Source organism: Dromiciops gliroides, chromosome 2, assembly GCF_019393635.1.
Source record: "Dromiciops gliroides isolate mDroGli1 chromosome 2, mDroGli1.pri, whole genome shotgun sequence".
NCBI classification, from domain to species: domain Eukaryota; kingdom Metazoa; phylum Chordata; class Mammalia; order Microbiotheria; family Microbiotheriidae; genus Dromiciops; species Dromiciops gliroides.
In genome coordinates, this window is record NC_057862.1 from 557202661 (window position 1) to 557221516 (window position 18856).

The following is an 18856-nucleotide window of genomic DNA, read 5'->3' on the forward strand; positions in this document are numbered from 1 at the left end:
TATAGCAAAGTGCCAAGCACAGATCCTTAAGGAACTGTATTAGAGACTAACTACCTAGCAAGTAGACCATGTACTCAAACCTGAAAATGTGATCTCACTGACGTAGACATTTTCTCCAATGATGCTGACTGCAACATGTCTATTCCTTCCTGTTCTATGCAGTTTTGTCCATTCCTTCCACAAGAAGGTTACCTTTTGCTCAGGGCCTTCCTTTTTCTTAATATGGAAGAGGATATCAGTGGAACATATAGGCTCATTTACTGTTTAGCCCTTGCTCTTCCACATAACCAGTACTCTTCTGATAATATATTTCCTTGATAACACCCTTTACTCTAGTTCTTCATAGCACTGAATTTTTATTGTTGTTACTGTTGTGATGATGATGACAATAATTTTAAGACTGGGTCTTGCTCAGGCCGTAAGGGGAGCAATCACTCAATTTGCCTCCACTACTGATAAGTACAGAAGCTTTGACCTGCTCTGTTTCTGGCCTGAGCCAGTTCCCCTCTCCTTAGGCCGCTTGATGGACCTTGTTCCCAGGGACTTTTCATCCTGCCATTAGCCTTAATGTGGATACACTGCAGCTCAGAATTTCTAAGCTCAAGTGATCCACTAGTCTCAGCCTACCCAGTATCAGCCATCATGCCCAAACATAAATCTTTGTTATATATTGTAGTTTACTCACCTGTACCATGTGCCTCTACAATGACCTCTAAATAACGTTCATCATTAATTCTTTATAGACTGTAATTTCTATAACTCATAGCTATGCAAAAACATGGTTAGGGGAAGTTTGGGGTCACTACAGTTTACAGACTTCACTCTTTCTTTTTAAAAAAACTGGAAATGCCTTTCTTCACACCTGCAGCACTTCTGTATCCCACAGTCTTTTAGAGATTATTGACAATGGTTCAGCATCACATTATCTTAATTCTTTCAGTTCCGTAGTAAGTTGTGACTTGAACTCATCAAGGGCTACTAAATGCTCTCTTATTATTTTCCCTTCTTGAGTTGGGGATCACATTCCAATTAGCCATTATTGTTCTATCCTTTCCACTTCAAAGATCACTCTCCTTGGCAGAAAAAATGAGAAGCAAAATGAGAGTTAAGTAGTTTTGTCTTCTCTCTTACATCTGTTGACATGATCCTAACCATCCCAAGCAATAGTCTTATCCTTTCCCTAATCATCCTCTTTTCCCCATTTTATCTACCCCTATTTTTTATTGCTTTTTACTTTCCTCCAATGTGTTTTTCATTCTTGTGCATTTTCCCAGTAAGTAAAAACGAAGTATATACAGAATAAACATGAAGTCCTACAAGGAAAATGTAGTCAATACAATCTTTATAGATTGTACTTTATACTTCTGAGCTGTTTTAAGGAGATTTCAAATCAAGGAAAATAAAAATTAATTCTAAAGAATTATCAAGGTACTTTTGTGTTCCCAAGATTATTAGGAATATATGAAAATAGATAAAAACTTTTTTGATACATTGAACCAAATAGTTTTAATCACATGTTTACTGTCCTTAATACTTAAGTATGTGGTGGTGGGAGGTCCTGAGAAGGAATGTTATTTTGAATTTTGTACTTTTACAGCCCAATGCTTCTGATACTATCTTGGAAAAAAGTCATTATACATCAAATAAATTTAATTTCAGGAATAATCTAAAAATCCCAATGAATAAACAAAGATAACTATCAAATGAAATCCAGTGCAATGGATGAACTTTTGTTTTTACTCACTTCATAAATTAGAATCAAGTGTTCTTTTAGAACCCCCAAATCTGGATGGCCACCAGATACTATGAGTTTTAATATTATAGCAATACAGCTAAGTACAGCAATAAAGTAAGTAAATGTTCAAATGAAAGACAAAAAAATTAATTAGAATTTGTATTGCTTTCAAGAGAAATTCTCTGATTTATTATTACAGTCAGATGAAACACACAAAAAATTATGAAAATCAAGCTATTTACTGGTATTAGTTAATAGGTATTGAATTACTCTCTTTGTTAGATTAGAGTACAAAATATAAGCTCTGTTGATTATTTCCAATTTATCTTGTACTGGGATTGATTTTTGCCTTTCTTAATTTATCCATACTTAGTGTAGTACCTGGAACATAGCAGGTGTTTAGTAAATGTTTAATGTCTGATTGATTATTGATGATTTTTAAAGCATTGCTATTAAGAACTTTCTAAATAATTACAAGTAGAAGAAAACTATCTTACTTTCTGGATGTTAAAGACTATAAATAAAGAAACCATCTTAAATAAAAACCTTTTAATTTACAGAAGTTTTAAATTTAGTTTTTGGAATTTACAGAAGCATAGAGAATACCACTGAATAGTTTATAGATTTTTAAAAAGTGATTAACTTCTTCACCTAATACACTAGTATACTGGGATAGCATATTTATTCACATGAATCATGTTATAAGCCAATAATTCATAGGAAACAAAGAAATATATCCTGTATAAACAAAATTATCTCTTTTTCTACCATGGTTTAAAGCGAATGGAAAAGCTTAAAGGAAGAAAAACAGGCATGCTGCTATCATTTAGAAATGACATCTTTTTATGTAGTGAGCTACTTTATATGTAATAAACAAAAATTCAAAATACATAGATGGAACTTAAAAATTAAATTGTCATAAATTTAGTTCAGCAGGTATTACAATATTTTAAGGAAAAGATAAAATGATCACTTATGACAAGCTATTAATCTACAGAGAATAAGAGGTTACACTGAGCTTCAAAGAAATTCTGATTAATTTGTCTCTGTTTCTCTACTGAATATTAATAATATATGTATCAAGAAGGGTATAAAAGCAAAAACATGACTGAAAATACTTAAAAAACTAAAATATATCTTCAGGGAACAAATAGTTATCATACCCCCAACCATCTATAATTTGAAGCCTGATATTTAAAAAATTTTTTTTTTAAGTTTAAAAAGCACAAACAAAAACTTCATTTAATAACATATACATGTGCCAGACTTAAAATTTAATATGTCATTTAGCACAAAGCTTCTTAAACTGTGGGTTGCAACCCCACATGGGGTCACGTTACTGAATAAGGGGGTTTCAAAAAATCTGGCAGTATATGTTTGATTTGTATACCTATCTTATATACATATATATCCAAGGTCACATAAAAATTTCCTGGGCAAAAAGGGATCACGAGTGGAAAAGGATCTAGCCAACTGTCTTCAATTCAGTAAGCATTCACTAAGCACCTACTATGTACCAGGAATTATGTAAGGTGCTAGGAAAATAAAAGCAAGATTGAAACAGTTCCTGACTTCAAGTTGTTTATGCTGTACTAGGAGGAGACAACATGTTGAGAGATAAGTAAATAACAAAACATATATATTTTCTAAAATACAAGGTAATCACTAGATGAGGAAAGGTGTCATAGAGCACTTGGTAAGTAGCACTTGATCTAGCCTTAAAGAGACTAGAAAGGGATGAGGAAAAATATTTCAAGCAAAGGATATAGGGCTTGTTCTCAAGGAACTCAGTGTTTAAAGGGGGAGACAAAATGAAAATAATTAGGTAAAACAAAATATATACAGGATAAATTGGAGAGAATCTCAGAGAGAAGGGACTAAGAATGAGGAAAACTGGAAAAAGGCTTTTGTTTTTAAGAGTACAACATGTTGGACAGTTTAATATGTTGGTTGTAATCCATTATATTAAAAAATACAATTGTAGATACATTTTAAAGTCTTGACTAAAGAGAGCAATGATATTCATCAGATATTCCTAATAGCTCTTATATTTATTTCATAAAATATTTGTGAAAGGCTTCTTGAAGAAGGCAATAATAATACTTAGCATTTACATAGTTTTAAGGTTTGCAAAACTCTTTCCAAATATTAATCTCATTTGATTCCCCATAACTCTTAGAAGTATTTTTTTCATTTTTCAGAAGAGGAAACCAAGGCAAACAGAGGTTGTGACTTGTGTAGGGTCACACAGCTAGTAAGTAACATAGGCTGTATTTGAACTCAAGTCTCCCTGATTCCAGCTGCAGCATTCTTTTCACTGTGCTATATCACAGCCAAAAAAGTGTGATTTCGGTGATACTTGAAGGAAGCCTGGCAGCTGAGATGAGGAGCAAGAGAGTTCCAGGCATGGAGGTCATGCAGTGAAAATCCATGGAGTCTGGAGTGTTGTGCTAGGAACAGCAAAGGGGCCGGTGTCCCTGGTTTGTAGAGTATGTAGCAGAGGGGAGAAAGGGTAGAGTGTAAGAAGACTGGAGGGTTCTTTGAGTATGGGGAGGCATAGGCATGTTTGTAGGTAGTAGGGAAGCAGTAAATTGACAGGAAAGATATTAGTGAGAAAGTAGGTATGATAGATAATAAAGATGGGATGAATTAGGATCACATGTGTGCATGGAGAGATTCATCTCAGCAAAGAAAAGGTCTACCTCTTCATGTGAGAAGAGTGTAGGCCATGACAGTTGTGGGAAACATTTTGGCAATTCCAAATGAGGAGGATGGATTAAGAGGGGTCACTCAACAAATGGCTTCTTTTTTTTTTTTTTCAATAAAATATGAGACAAGGTTTTAAAATGAAAGGGTTGGGGAAGTGGAGTTATAGAAGATTTGAGGAATGATGAAAACGTTTGAAAAAGTCATTGTGGTGAGTGGGATGATGAACAGATCAGTGAGACATAAAAGGATTGCCTTGCCACAGTGAGGACCCAGTTGAGATTATGTAACATAAACTCACAGTGGACCCAGTTATCATGGTCTCCTGATTTTCTCCAGCTTCATTCAGCAGAATGTGAGCAGGAGTAAAGGTAGCAGATTATGGGAATAATCTAAGTCTGAGGTTTGAAACGGGGAAGACCTATAGGATAAAGGGGCAAGGGACTTGATAGAAGAGACAGTGGATTTGAATTGGTATCACATTGAGTTTGGATAGGGAAGAGAAAAGAATTTAGCCTGTGCAATATTGATAACCTGCGATAGAACTTAGAGGTGGAGATAATGGTAGTTGCATTGAGGATGAAAAAGAAGGCTTGGAGTTAGAAGGCAGAGAGAGAGGAGGAATGACAATAGATTATGAAAAGATAAAGGAATTTCAAAGGTTGTGAACATGGATATCAAATCACTGAGGAATGAGTTTAAGTAGACTATCAATGTCCATAGGAATGTATCACATAAAATAGTACTGAGCATCTGTTAACAGGGTAGGAAGACACCTCCAATAAATTTCAGAAGTAGGATTATTAGATCATACAAAACATCCCAAGAATTGTGCTCTGGGATTCAGCTCTGTGGACTGTTCAGCTTTGCTTATTGTATCTCTTTATGGTGAGCTTTATTTATAGACCAGTTATTTATTGAGTTAATTTCCTTACCAGTTAAATGGACAGATGGAACAGGGGATGGAGAAATGGGTTTGAATAATGACAACTAGGGGTTCAGATGGGTGAGAATGATGGGGTAAGAATAAGAATATTAATTATTGAGGAAGGAGTTCAGGCAGGTTATCATTGTCTAAAGGGGTTTAGTTTTGGGTAGGGCAATGCAGTCCTAGTGGAGCTGAAGGTGACTATGGAGGGTGTCTGGAGCTTGATGGAATGGTTACTCAGGGAGGCAAGGCCAGGCAAGGCAACCCTTTTAAAGATGTAGTTGGCCATAGAGGGTTTCTAATAAATTTTTATTTCAATTAGATTTTAGTAGTCCCTTCTGAGGGACAACAAGATACATGCATGTGCTATGACTTCAATGTAATACTACTAGCTTCAACACATTAAAGAATCATGATATGATCTATATGGGAACTGTTTCTACTGATGCAGATTAAACTATCTATGAAAGACTAAGGAGGTCTGATGAGTTGCTAGAGCCAGAAAAAATTCATCATCTGGTGGTCAGTCCTCTGGTGATGAACCTTTCCAAACTCACTCAAATGGAGTCTGTTGCTGGGTCTCTAGAATTTACATGAAGCTAGCAATTCAAGTGGTATACTTCAGAGAAAGTAGTGTTACCTCCACAGCATGATGAGAGTTTTAGTGGAGAACAAAGTTATGATACTATATTTTTTAAAGTAAAAACGCTGGAATTTACAGTTAAATATGAGTTGCTCTCCTTCACAGTAGTCACTTTGGAAAACTACACTGTTATTCTAATGATACAATTATTATTCAAAACATCTGTAGAACTCTTTTCTTAGAGCTGTATTTTAAAAAATCAGTTTATGATCTAGGTGAGGTAATCAGCTTTAGGTATTACTTTGTAGTCATATCTAATTTTCAACATAAAATAGCATTGCCCAATAGTGTTTTACCAGGCTTGGCTCCAGATGATTCTGGATTTTTCCAACAACCAAATATACCCTCAACAGAAAGTCCTCGATGAGAATAGTCAGAAATGGACCACAGTTTCTGAAAGCTAATTCCAAAAGAGAAATATTCTGACAAATGGTGACTTTGTTGAAAATGTTCTGAACAGTCTCCTAAGATGATAAAATTGAAGGAGATAATACTAATTTTTGTGTTTAACTTCTGGCTTATTTGTTAATACTAATGACTAGTTCTGGACATGAGTAAAATCACATGCAAAAATAAGTTGGGAAAATTATTTTGGGAATTTCAAAACAAGTTAATTTTAAAATCAATCAAAGCCAGAAGTCAAAATATTTGTTAATAGGAGGGCACAGTCTAAAAATGTGATCTACTTCTATGTTGTTGTTGTTCAGTCAAGTCTGGCTTTTCATGATTCCCTGTATCATACTATCCATAGGGTTTTCTTAGCAAAGATATTGGAAGGGTTTAACATTTCCTTCTCCAGTGGATTAGGGCAAACAGAGCTTAAGTAACTTGATCAGGGTCACATAGTAGTAAGTGTCTGAGGTTGGATTTGAACTCTGTTCTTGTAGACACCAGGCCCAGTGCTCTATCCATTGAGCCACCTAGCTGCCTTCGATTTCTTGTCAATGCTAAAAATAGAAAAATCCCATAAATGGGTCTTATATAATATCTTTGGCAGTCATCATGAATTCTGCTGTATTTTCCAAGCCAATAACCAACAGCTACAGAGCACAAAGGAACCCCTATACTCTACTGAAAAAAGTGTTTTTCAAATTGTGTTCGGGGCAGCTAGGTGGTGCAGTGGATAGAGCACTGGCCCTGGAGTCAGGAGTACCTGAGTTCAAATCTGGCCTCAGACACTTAATACTTACTAGCTGTGTGACCCTGGGCAAGTCACTTAACCCCAATTGCCTCACCAAAAAAAAAAAAAATAATTAAAAAAAAAACAAAAACAAAACCAAATTGTGTTCTATATCTTTCCCAGAGTTTCACAGGGGTTATTGCTACTGTCAGTTCCCCATAAAAAGGACCTTTGTTGTACTATGTCAAGAGTTGCACTTCTAATAGTTACACCTATTAGAGTGGCAAATAAAACTAAAACAGAAAATATTGGTTGTTGGAGGGATTGTGGGAAAACTGGGATGCTAATCCACTGTTGGTGGAGTTGTGAAAAGATCCAACCATTATGGAGAGCAATTTGGAATTATGCCCAAAGGGCTATAGAATTGTGCATATCCCTTGATCCAGCAATACCATTACTTGGTTTATATCCCAAAGGCATCCTCAAAAAGAGAAAAAGACCTATTTGTACAAAAATATTTATAGCAACTCTTTTTGTGGTGGCTAAAAATTTGAAATCAAAGGTATGCCCATCAATTGGGGAATGGTTAAACAAACTATGGTATATGATGGTGATGGAATATTACTGTTCAGTAATAAATGACAGAAAGGATGACTTCAAAAAAGCCTGGAAAGACATATATGAAATGATGTATTGGGAAGTGAGCAGAACCAGTAGAACACTATACAGAGACAAAAATATTGTTTGATGAAGAACTGTGAATGACCTGATTATTCTAAACAATACATTAATCCAAGACAATCCCAAAAGAATACTGATGAAATATACTATCCACCTCCAAAGAAAGAACTGATATTGATGGAACAGACTGAAGCATGCTATTTTTCACATTCTTTCATTAAGTGACAAATATGATGATGTTTTTCATGATCATATATGTATAACTCTTATCAGATTGTTTGCTGCCTGGGGGGCGGGGAGGAGGGAAGAGAGGGAAGGAGGTATAGAGGCTGGAACAGAAAAAATCTAAATAAAAATGTTTAATCTGGAAAAAAAAGGTAAGGGAGGGGTGTGCTGGGAAGGGTTCAGGAGGTATATATGTATTTATATACATACACATAAATATATATGTTGTGCATATATGAGTTATATAGGTCTTATTTATATGATAATTATATTTAAACAAATTTGTCATATATATTATTCATATAAAGTGATGTATATGCTATTTATAAAAGTTATTTAAATATTTAAAATACTAAGTTATATATATTAGAATATATCTAGGTATATCTAAATGTAATAATGTAGAAAATTTATATTATATGTCATATATGTGTCTATGTATCTATTATATCTATGTTTGATATATGTATAAAATATAATTAGATGTCACAAATAAAAATAAAATTTTAAAAAGAGTTGGACTTCTAGGATATAAAATATAACACAGGGGCAGCTATATGGCGCAGTGGATAAAGCACCGGCCCTGGAGTCAGGAGTACCTGAGTTCAAATCCGGCCTCAGATACTTAACACTTACTGGCTGTGTGACCCTGGGCAAGTCACTTAACCCCAATTGCCTCACTAAAAAAAAAAAAAACTAAAACTAAAATATAACACAAAGGCTTCTATAACCTAAAAAGCTTTGAAAACCCTTGTTGCAGACTTCTGATTGTTTTCCTTTACATTGTAGATCTTAAGAATATTAGATTGTCCCAAAATGAGTAATGGTATAGTACAAAACGATCACAAAAATTACTAACCGTGGAACTTTGGTTACTGTTTTCTGCTATCAAGACTTCAAACATCTTGGCTACTTCTTCTTTGAGAGAGATTTTGTGTTTTTTTAAGGCAGAAACATGCTTTGATAACTGCTCTCTTAATGGATCATAGTTTGATAGTTCTTCAGAACTGTAAAATATGAAAAAAAATGATCAATTTGTCACATTGAATAGTGATCACTTATAGAAGGAAACCTGAAATATTTTCAAGGGTCCCATAACTAAGTGTAAGCTTCTAAAATAGTAATAATCAAAATATAATCTTAACCTGGGGTTTACAAGGTATAACTTTGCTTGCAATCAGAACATGCTGCTTTGGATATAGTCTTATGATCTTTATAGCTAGTATCTCCATAAGCATATAATATGAGAGATTAGTTTATTTTCTTAACACATTTCTTTTAATAAGAACATTATATTTTTAAGAGGTTGAACATAAAAGCACTGCCTAGCATTAATAACATTATATTTGAAAAGCTAAAAATCAGAGCAAGATCAAAAGTAATATAAACACCACAGGATAATAATGTAACTTGCTATTTAATTAGAAACCATCCTTATCTGTACATATTGGTCATTATTTACTCTGCTCTAGTATCCTCTCACATGCTTGAGTAGACATTTTTTTCCAATTCCTTCTGACTTCTTAACTCAGTGTCAAAACTTTCCTGAAAAGGTTTTCATAGCTCTGGTGTTTCTGATTGGTTTTCCATCACAAATCCTTGCATGCAGCATCTCACAAATGTAAGAATGTTCCCTTTGGAACAATGGTCTCCAAAGTGAGGGCTAGGGTCTCCTGGGAGATTTTCCTCCCTTTCCTCCATAGACTAATCCCTAGGAGCATGTGATCAAATAATTGGAGGGTAGGAAAATGGGTAGCACCTCATCCTCATTTAAAAGCCAAACCTCAGCTTCTCTCAAATACAACCTTCCCTACCCTTATCCCTCAACATTCCCCTTCCTTCTGTTGTGCAAACTCCCAACCTTCCCCCTTCTGAAACAGTTTGCTTCTCAGGTCTCCCAGGCACCCTTAGCAGTTATCTGCTCAGGTATTATTGGTAAAATTCAACTCTCTCTCTCCCCTACCACATAAACTTGGAGCTATTATAGGTGCTCTTGGAAGGAGGGATACTGAGGTTGTTATAGCTTTTGGGTGACATATTGTCCTCTGTCACTCAACTCAGGTCCAATTCTCCTCTCACCTTCAATCAGATCCCCCTGATGCTTTATACACCTAGTTGTTTGAACTTTAAAAGGATAAGCCTGGGCTCAGGGAGGATTGTCAGAATCTTTTCCTGAGCTTCAACTGCCTGCATATCACATCCTTCAGTTTCTGATGCAGTGACTAAGGAAGGGGAGTATATTCTCTATTCTTACATTATGTTTTAAATTTTAGTAAAGTTTTAATTTGATATTATGGTTTACAAATGCCTGTTGTACTTTATAAAAAGTGAAAACAGCCTGAACCTGCTAGACTATGCCTACAATAGATAAATGTTGTCTACATCACAGATATTAAAACATTACAGTTCCCTCCAAAACCACCCCTTCCAAATTTTTCAATTCATTTCCAGGACAACTCCATTCTTCTAGTTACCTAGGTTCTCATTATCTTGGTGTCACTTTTGACTCCTCACTTTCCCTTACCCTATATATACAAATCAGTTGCTAAGTCTTGTCGATTCTACCTCTATAACTCCTCTCCCATTACATTGGCAGCTGGGTGGTCCAATGTATAGAGTATTGGGCCTGGAATTAAGATTTGAGTTAAAATCTGGCCTCAGATACTTACTATTGGTGTGACCTTGAGTAAACCCCTGTTTAAGTTGCCTCATTTGTAAAATGGTTGATAATAATAGCACCTTTCTCCCAGGATTGTTGTGAGGATCAAATGAGATAATAATTGTAAGGCACTTAGCACAGTGCTTCACACATATTAAGCACTATATAAATATTTTCTATGAATATTAGTTATTATTATTTCCTTCTCTCTATTTGAACAGCCACCACCCAAATTCAGCCCCTCATCATTTCTCAACTGGACTATTACAATACCCTTTTAGGTCTCCCTTTCTCGAGTCAGTTTGAATCCCTAATTCAAGTCTCTCCTCTCTTCAACCCATCCTCCATAGGAAATTGATTCAAGGGGAAGAGAAGATCTGCCTTGCTCAAGTAAGGGGGCAGTTGTCGTTGGCCCAGTCAACATGGTTTCATGATTTCCTTCAGTTCCATTTAGCAACAGGTGAATGAAAACAATGGAGGTAGATAGTGGGAGTATTCCAGGACAGTGGCTTGGCAAGAGGTGACTGGCCACAGGAAAAAGGGGCAAGTGAATTGAGGGTGAAGGATGGTGTGCAATTGAGTGAATTCACCAAAAGGCTGAGATAAATAGGGAGGAGAATATAGTCATTGCAGGGGTAATGGCCTAGGAAAGCTAAGGGATGGAGGGAATCAGGATGAGGATGAAGAACAGGATTAGGGGTGGTAAATTACAGGGAAAGATGGAATAATAAAAGATTATGATTAGATAAAGGAATTTAGGAGTTCATGAACATAGAACTGGAAAACTATTGGGTGAAGGCAAGATAATGTCTATCTCTTGTGTTTAACTGAGGTGGAAGAGAAATAGATTTAACAGACTGAGGGCCTTGAGGATATTTGAGGGAGTATCAATATGTACAGAGAAGTCTCCTAATGTAAAAAAGGAAGAAGGGGAGGAGAGAAAGATTATGAGTCAGGCATTGAACTCATTAAGAAAGGAAGGAAAATGTCCTAGGAGGTTATAGATAACAGCTATCAAGATTTAGATAGGATGATTAATTTTAGTAATGTGAACTTCAAAAGAGGTTAGTTAAGGTGGTTAAGGGAGGGTCTGAAAGTGGTACTAGGAAAACAAGGAGTATTTTAATTCCTCAATCATGATCAATGAGTTGGAGAGTATTAGAGAAAGAGTAATCAGCAATGGAAAAGGTGGCAGGGGAACCTGTCAACAGAATGTTATTTCTTTCTCTATGAAGAATACAAGATGGAAGGAATGAATAAGAAAGAAGTTTAAGATGAAAGGGAGTCTTGTTAATTATTGAGAAGGTATTCCCAGTTGTTTGGTATCACTAGGATAGGTTGAGTATAAGGAAATAGGGGCATGCTAATCATTTAAAAATAGATTTAAATAGGGTTTTTGAACAGAGATATGAAGTTATTTAACCACAGATATGTAAAATGGTAAAACTAAAAACAATTCCAGGTATTTTATTTTTTGATTTTATTTTGTTATTAGGAAAACATCTTCTTTTCTTTTTCTTTTGTTTTTAAATAACATTTTTCTTTTTTTTTGGTGAGGCAACTGGGGTTAAGTGACTTGCCCAGGGTCACACAGCTAGTAAGTGTTAAGTGTCTGAGGCCGGATTTGAACTCAGGTACTCCTGAATCCAGGGCTGGTGCTTTATTCACAGCGCCATCTAGCTGCCCCCAACATCTTATTTTCTAATGTTACCAAAGAATTGAAACAATTTCTCTCATTTAAGAATGATTATTTCATCTGTGGGAAGTAGTGCAGGTTATAAAGTACGAATATTTGATTTATGCAGTCTCTTTATGGTGGTAAATAACTGGAAATTAAGGGGATGCCCATCAATTGGGGAATGGCTCAACAAGTGTTGGTACATGAATGTAATGGAATACTACTGTGTTATAAGAAATGATGAGCAAGCAGATTTCAGAAAAATTTGGAAAGTCTTAAGTGAACTGATGCTGAGTGAAGTGAGCAGAACCAGGAGAACACTGTACACAGTAACAGCAACATTGTGCAATGATCAACTGTGATAGACTTAGCTCTTCTCAACAATACAATGATCCAAGACAATTCCAAAGGACTCATGATGGAAAATGCTCTCTACATCCAGAAAAAAGAACTGTGGAATCTGAATGCAGATTGAACCATAATGTTTGAACTTTTTTGCATTTTTTTTTCTTTTTTGAGGTTTTCCCCTTTTGTTCTGATTCTTCTTTCACAATATGACTAATGCAGAAATATTTTTAATGTGATTGTACACGTTGTACAACCCATATCAGATTTTTTTCCGTCTTGGGGAAGGGGGAGGTGAGGGAGAATAATTTGGAACTCAAAATCTTTTAAAAAACAAATGTTGAAAACTATCTTTACATGTAACTGGAAAAAAATAAAATTCTTTCAAGATTGAAAAAAATTATCAATATTTGATACCTAAAATGTACAATTCTGTAGTAATTTACCAAAATAATTAACTAGTATTTTTATTTCTAAATCAGTTTTTTGTGTGTGAATTCAGTTAAAGTGAAGTGATTGATTATGGCCATCTCTCTTGGTGAATTGATCAAAATGAATATTTTGACCTACAAAACTAAAGACCAGACCTTGTAGGATAGTGACCCCTAAAGCAGTTATTGTCATAAATCCTGGCCTAAAAGAGACCTCTTTACTTATGATTGCTCTGCTCACTCACAAATGAAGACACTAAGAAAAAAAAGGCTAACTTACTTGTAGATAGTCATACATCAAATGAAAGATAACCAGAACTACAAAACTAGACTTTTATTTCTGATAGCCAGTCCTAACTCTTAGAGAACCCAATTAAACTTTCTTACCCAAGGTCATTAGACAAAAATTAAATGAATTAAAGAAAAATAATTTTAAAGTAAGACTTTCAGTACTAATTTGTGATTGCGGTTGTCTGTCATTTACTTGATTCTACTTTTCTTGGCACCTGTGCTCTAAAGAGTTACAAAAACAAACAAAAAATTCTAAATAAATGAGAATTTAGAGGGGATTGATTATTGATATTTACTTTGTATTGGAAAATTATAAATGAATGACAGAGAGAAAAAAATGAAGGCTATAATCAAGTAGATTATAAATTTCTCTGGTTTGATACATGCTTGAAATGGTCTATTATTAATTCCAACTAAATGAGTTCTTTACCAAACAGAATATTATAGTTATGTAATTTCTACCACATTTTTCCTACTTTCAACTTCTTGGCAACAGCCTGATATTCTGACCAAAGTTTTAAATGAAACTGAAAATTTCAATAGATATAATTTTATAAGAAAACAAAAAAATAGTTGGTATACATATTCACAATCCAAGTAAGATAAAGTTGGCACAATTTTTTAACACGGGTTTGAGAGAACAATTGAATAATTGTACTTACAGGGACAACTACATAAGAAAAAAATAAAATAAAGTAAAATAATAGGGAATAATAGGGAATCTCCTTAAGCTTTTTATTTCAGAGAAAACTGCTGATTGTGATTACATTCATTTAGGTTTTATCAAGACATACACTTTCTAAATTGTAAGCTAGGTACAATAAGTTAATGAGCAAAATGCTTAATATATCCCCAAGGCAACATCTATTATATTTTAAAGAATCACACATACCTAAAAATCAAGGAATAATACATTATCATCCAACATTATAGCTTTCACCTAAAAGTCTTTGACTACTTAACACTTAATGGAAGAAAACAATAAAAGGAGGGTCCCATTTGAGAGGGACTGGGTAGAAATGGGTTAGTAGAAGTGATGAAAAAATCAATACAATATTAAAAATACATAGAAGAAAAAAATTAAGAAGGTACACAACAAGCAGGGAATTTGGTTACTATCTTATTAAATTTAATTTTTGCTTTCTTAAACTGCATTACAGAAGTTCATGCTTTCATATATAGTGCTATTTTTCATTTTTCTTGTAGGCTGTAATGTTTGTTTAATGTGATTCAGTACATAATAAAATATTTTTAAAAAAATACTAATAATTCCATTATTTAAAAATGCAGTATAGCATACTCGATAAGCGAGATGACCTTGAAGTTGGGAAGACTGTTCAAATTACACTCCTTTCACTTATAAGCTGTCACTTAACTTCTGTGTTCCTCCTACCTCCCAATAACTACATAATTCTATCATGCTTATCGATAAGTAACTGATCTGTAAAGAGTTCACACACTGGGAGTTCCCCACGCTGAGAAACCACATATTCTTTTTATTATGTAGAATCATATAATGTTTATCTTCTAAGGATCTCAGTTTGCTTAGAAATAACTCATGAATCTTCACAAAGATCCTTCAAAAGATGAAAAAAAGAGCCAAGTATCTCATTTTATAGATGAGAAAACTAAAGCATAGAGATGTTTTATGACATTTAAAGTTGTTCACAAGCTGGCTCCTTTCTACCTTTCCAGGCTTCTCACCCAGAAACATGCTTTCTTTCACTGATTACATTCCATTTTGAATGTATATATCTTATATGTAATGTAGGTATTTACATGTTGTCTCCCCCAGTAGAATGTCAGGTTCTTGAGGGCAGGGACCATGTTATCTTTCTTTGTATCTCTAGTGCTTAAGTCCAGTGCTTAAATATAGAAGGTATTTAATGACTTGATGACTGACTGACATGACTTATAAGGAGTTGGTAACAAAGCCAAAAAGTATGAAATGCCCACTGAATCATGTATCAGTTAGACAACAAAGGCTGGGTACTGTTTCCAAATTAATGTCTCGTTATTGCTTGGTCATTTTAGTTGTGTTCAACTCTCTGTGATCCTATTTGAAGTTTTCTTGGCAAAAATAATGGGATGGTTTGTCATTTCCTCTTCCAGCTCATTTTACAGATGAGGAATTGAGGCAAACAGGGTTAAGTGACTTACTCAGGATCATACAGCTTCTAAGTGTCTGCAGCTAGATTCAAACTAATGAAGATAAGTTTTTCTGACTCCAAGCCTAGCACTCCATCCACCATGGCTCCACCTAGTTGCCCCAAAGTAATATCTCAGGAGGAGTGTAATAGATTAATTAACTGACACAATGGTCCAGGAAGGTATCACTAAAAAAAATGTCACAGATTTCAGAAAAGATAAAATTGAATTGGGGTAGGGATACTACTACAGAGGGAACAGGAAGTCATTGGGGAAAGAACAGATCTGAGGAAATAGTAACCCTGGGGACTTGTAGAGGAGATATAGAAGGAAAACCTCTATTTCACAACTTTGCCTTGGGAGGAAAGACTAAAATCCAATTAGAGTACAAATGCTTAAATACTAGGTTCATATTAAATGGCGCAAACTAAGTGGTAATTTAACAAGTGGCCAAAGTGTATTAGCCTGTAGTAATTAATTTTAAGTGAATAAAATACTATTATTCAAAACCATCCCTGGTATTTCTAACTGGCTTTATAAAACTGTTTTGGTAGAGACAGCTACTGAAGGCTACAGATATTAATTTACAGATTTTTGCTAGTAATAAAGAAAGATCGTTTCTTATGAAAGGTTGAGCTAGATGCAGAACTGTAGATCAACAGTCAGATGCTCTATTATGAATGTTATGAAACTATAACAAGTTTAAGTCCATTAGACATAGATATATCATATTCTAGCACCCACAATCTCAATTTGGCAGAGAATAGTGCAATGAATCATATTATATAACAAATCTGTTTGCAAACGGAATTATAAATAAATATGTGATTTTTATGTCATAGCAAAACTGTAGTTTATGGCTAATAGTATATCAATTTTATAAAACAGCTTGGAGAAAGTAGCAAGTGGATTGGTTAGGCTTGCAATTCATATAATTATCTCACAAAACACATCCATGGAAGAGAAAGATTTTCCTTGCCAGGTTCTTTCCAACACCTTATAAAACATGCTATATTTTAAGACTGTCATTTTTATTTTACCTGATAAAAAAAGTGAAAGGAAAATCATGTTATCTCACTGCCTTTGATGTCTTCAGTTCAGAAGCCTCTACTCCTGATGAAGAAGGAAATTTGGTGTATTTCCAGCATTTCCTACATTTTGTGTACTATTAGTCTAGATTTAGCCTACAATAAAAAATATACTTAGGTCATCATCTAATTTCAACTTTATGCTGTGGGACCATTTAATCAACAAGCATTTTTTGCAAGGCATTGTGCTAAATGCTAGAGCTACAAAGAAAGTAAAAAAAACAAAACAAAACCCAAACCGTTCCCCTCAAGGAACTTATATTCCATTATCTATCTTAAATTGAGGTCCTTTTAGAAGTGTCGACTAAATTCCCCTAAATAAAGTCCAAGACAGACCTGCTTTATACTAAGTTCCACTTAAATAAAATAGTGTTATCAGTTGCTAATGGGCTGGAGTCAGAGCTAAAGATAAAAGAACTCAGGTAACAGTTAAGTATAATTTAAAAATCGGGGCAGCTAGGTGGCACAGTGGATAGAGCACCAGCCCTGGAGTCAGGAGTACCTGAGTTCAAATCCCGCTTCAGACACTTAACACTTACTAGCTGTGTGACCCTGGGCAAGTCACTTAACCCCAATTGCCTCACTAAAAATAAAAAAAATTTTTTAATCACTTTATTATTTATAGGTTATTAAATAAGTTTTATGAATAGCCACTCATCTACTTAGTCATCTAATGTAATAAGTTTTGCTAGGCTAAAAAGGAATGTTAATTTAGAATCATAGAGGAACTCTTAGAAGCCACCTAGTCCAACTTCTTCAGAAGGAAACTGAAGCCCAGAAGAGTGAAGTGATTCACCCTAGTTTAAATGAAAGTTTTTCTAACTATACCTGCAATATTCCATTCTGTATGTTAAGATGCCTCTCCATTTATTTTAATTGAACTAATTATAGTCTTATGCAAATAAAGTGACTAAAAGTCCATACACTTCGACCCAGAGATTCTACTGCTGGACTTTTATATCCCAAGGAGTACGCTGATAAAAAAAAGTCCCCATATACAGTATACCAAAATATTTATAGCAACACATTTTGTGATAGCAAGGAATTGGAAATGAAGTCTATCAGATGGGGAATGGCTTATCATTGTACTTTAAAAAAGGTTGAATGAATGTGATGAAAACAGAAGTATAGAAAAGTCTACACGAACTGATTCAGTTTGAAGTAAGCAGAGTCAAGAAAACAAAAAATGAATGTTGTGAAATTATAAAGAACAGGCATGGCTTAGAAAGAAAAGATGAAAAGACACCTCTACTTGATCTCTTTCAGAGGTCCACAAGTATTAAATATATTACATATACATTCAGACTTTTTCAATGTACTGATCAGTTATAATGAGTTTTTTCGTATTCTTTTTTCTGTCTTTAAAAAATATTATTTGTTAAATGGGAAGGGGAAGAAAGGTAATTCTGAGGAAGACTATAATTGTGCAAAAACTAAAAGACATAAGTAAGAACTTATTTAAAAAACAACAAAAAGTTCCAGGCTTAAACAAAATTAGAGCCAGTATAATTTTTAGTTTTCAAAATTGTTTTTCAATAACTATTTCAGTTTTCAAAATAACTAATGGCAGCTCACATGGCCACAATACACAGAAGTTTCTATGGAGAATAAATCCAGGATGCTTAAAAGATGTGCTTTAGTCCTGGTCCAGCACATATTCTCAGGGCTCTAGAGAAAATTCTTATTTTACAGGGGTAAGTTATTTAGACATGTACCCCCTCAACGGATCTGGAAGCTTAGAAACCAGTCTTGGGCCCAGAAATGTCAAAGGCTAAGGGACCTGTTGTTGTCAATTGATTGTACAAGAGGGTATTTGAAGTGGCCTGCCCAGGGGAGGCGAGAAAGTTTAAAACTTTAAAAACAAAAAAAACTTTTATATACAACTTTGCTAACATACATAAATTCAGATTGCTAAAAAAAAATAATAATAGTAGCTAACATCAGTTTTATCAACATAAGCAGATATATCCACTTTTCCCTTAAGAAATAAACCATTTAAATCTAGCTCAAATCGGGAAATATACATTAAACATGTAACTATGAGTCTATATAAGCCAAACAAAACTATGGAAAAATGGATAATCAAATAATATAGAATATAATCAATGAAAGACATATAAAACACAGTGAACAAGTGGCTTAGATCACTTAAAATATGATACAATTGCTTAGGATTTG

At 34.4% G+C, this 18856-nt stretch overlaps 1 protein-coding gene across 6 annotated transcripts in view; it reads right to left on the reverse strand.

Annotated features, from left to right (window-relative positions):
* KIZ (kizuna centrosomal protein) overlaps nucleotides 1–18856 on the reverse strand; it is a 234001-nt gene that overhangs the window by 46973 nt on the left and 168172 nt on the right. For all 6 annotated transcript variants that reach the window (XM_043989452.1, XM_043989450.1, XM_043989451.1 and 3 more), the window contains one exon: nucleotides 8898–9045. In XM_043989452.1, coding sequence (XP_043845387.1) covers nucleotides 8898–9045 — 148 coding nt within the window. The remainder of the gene's footprint in view (nucleotides 1–8897; nucleotides 9046–18856) is intronic.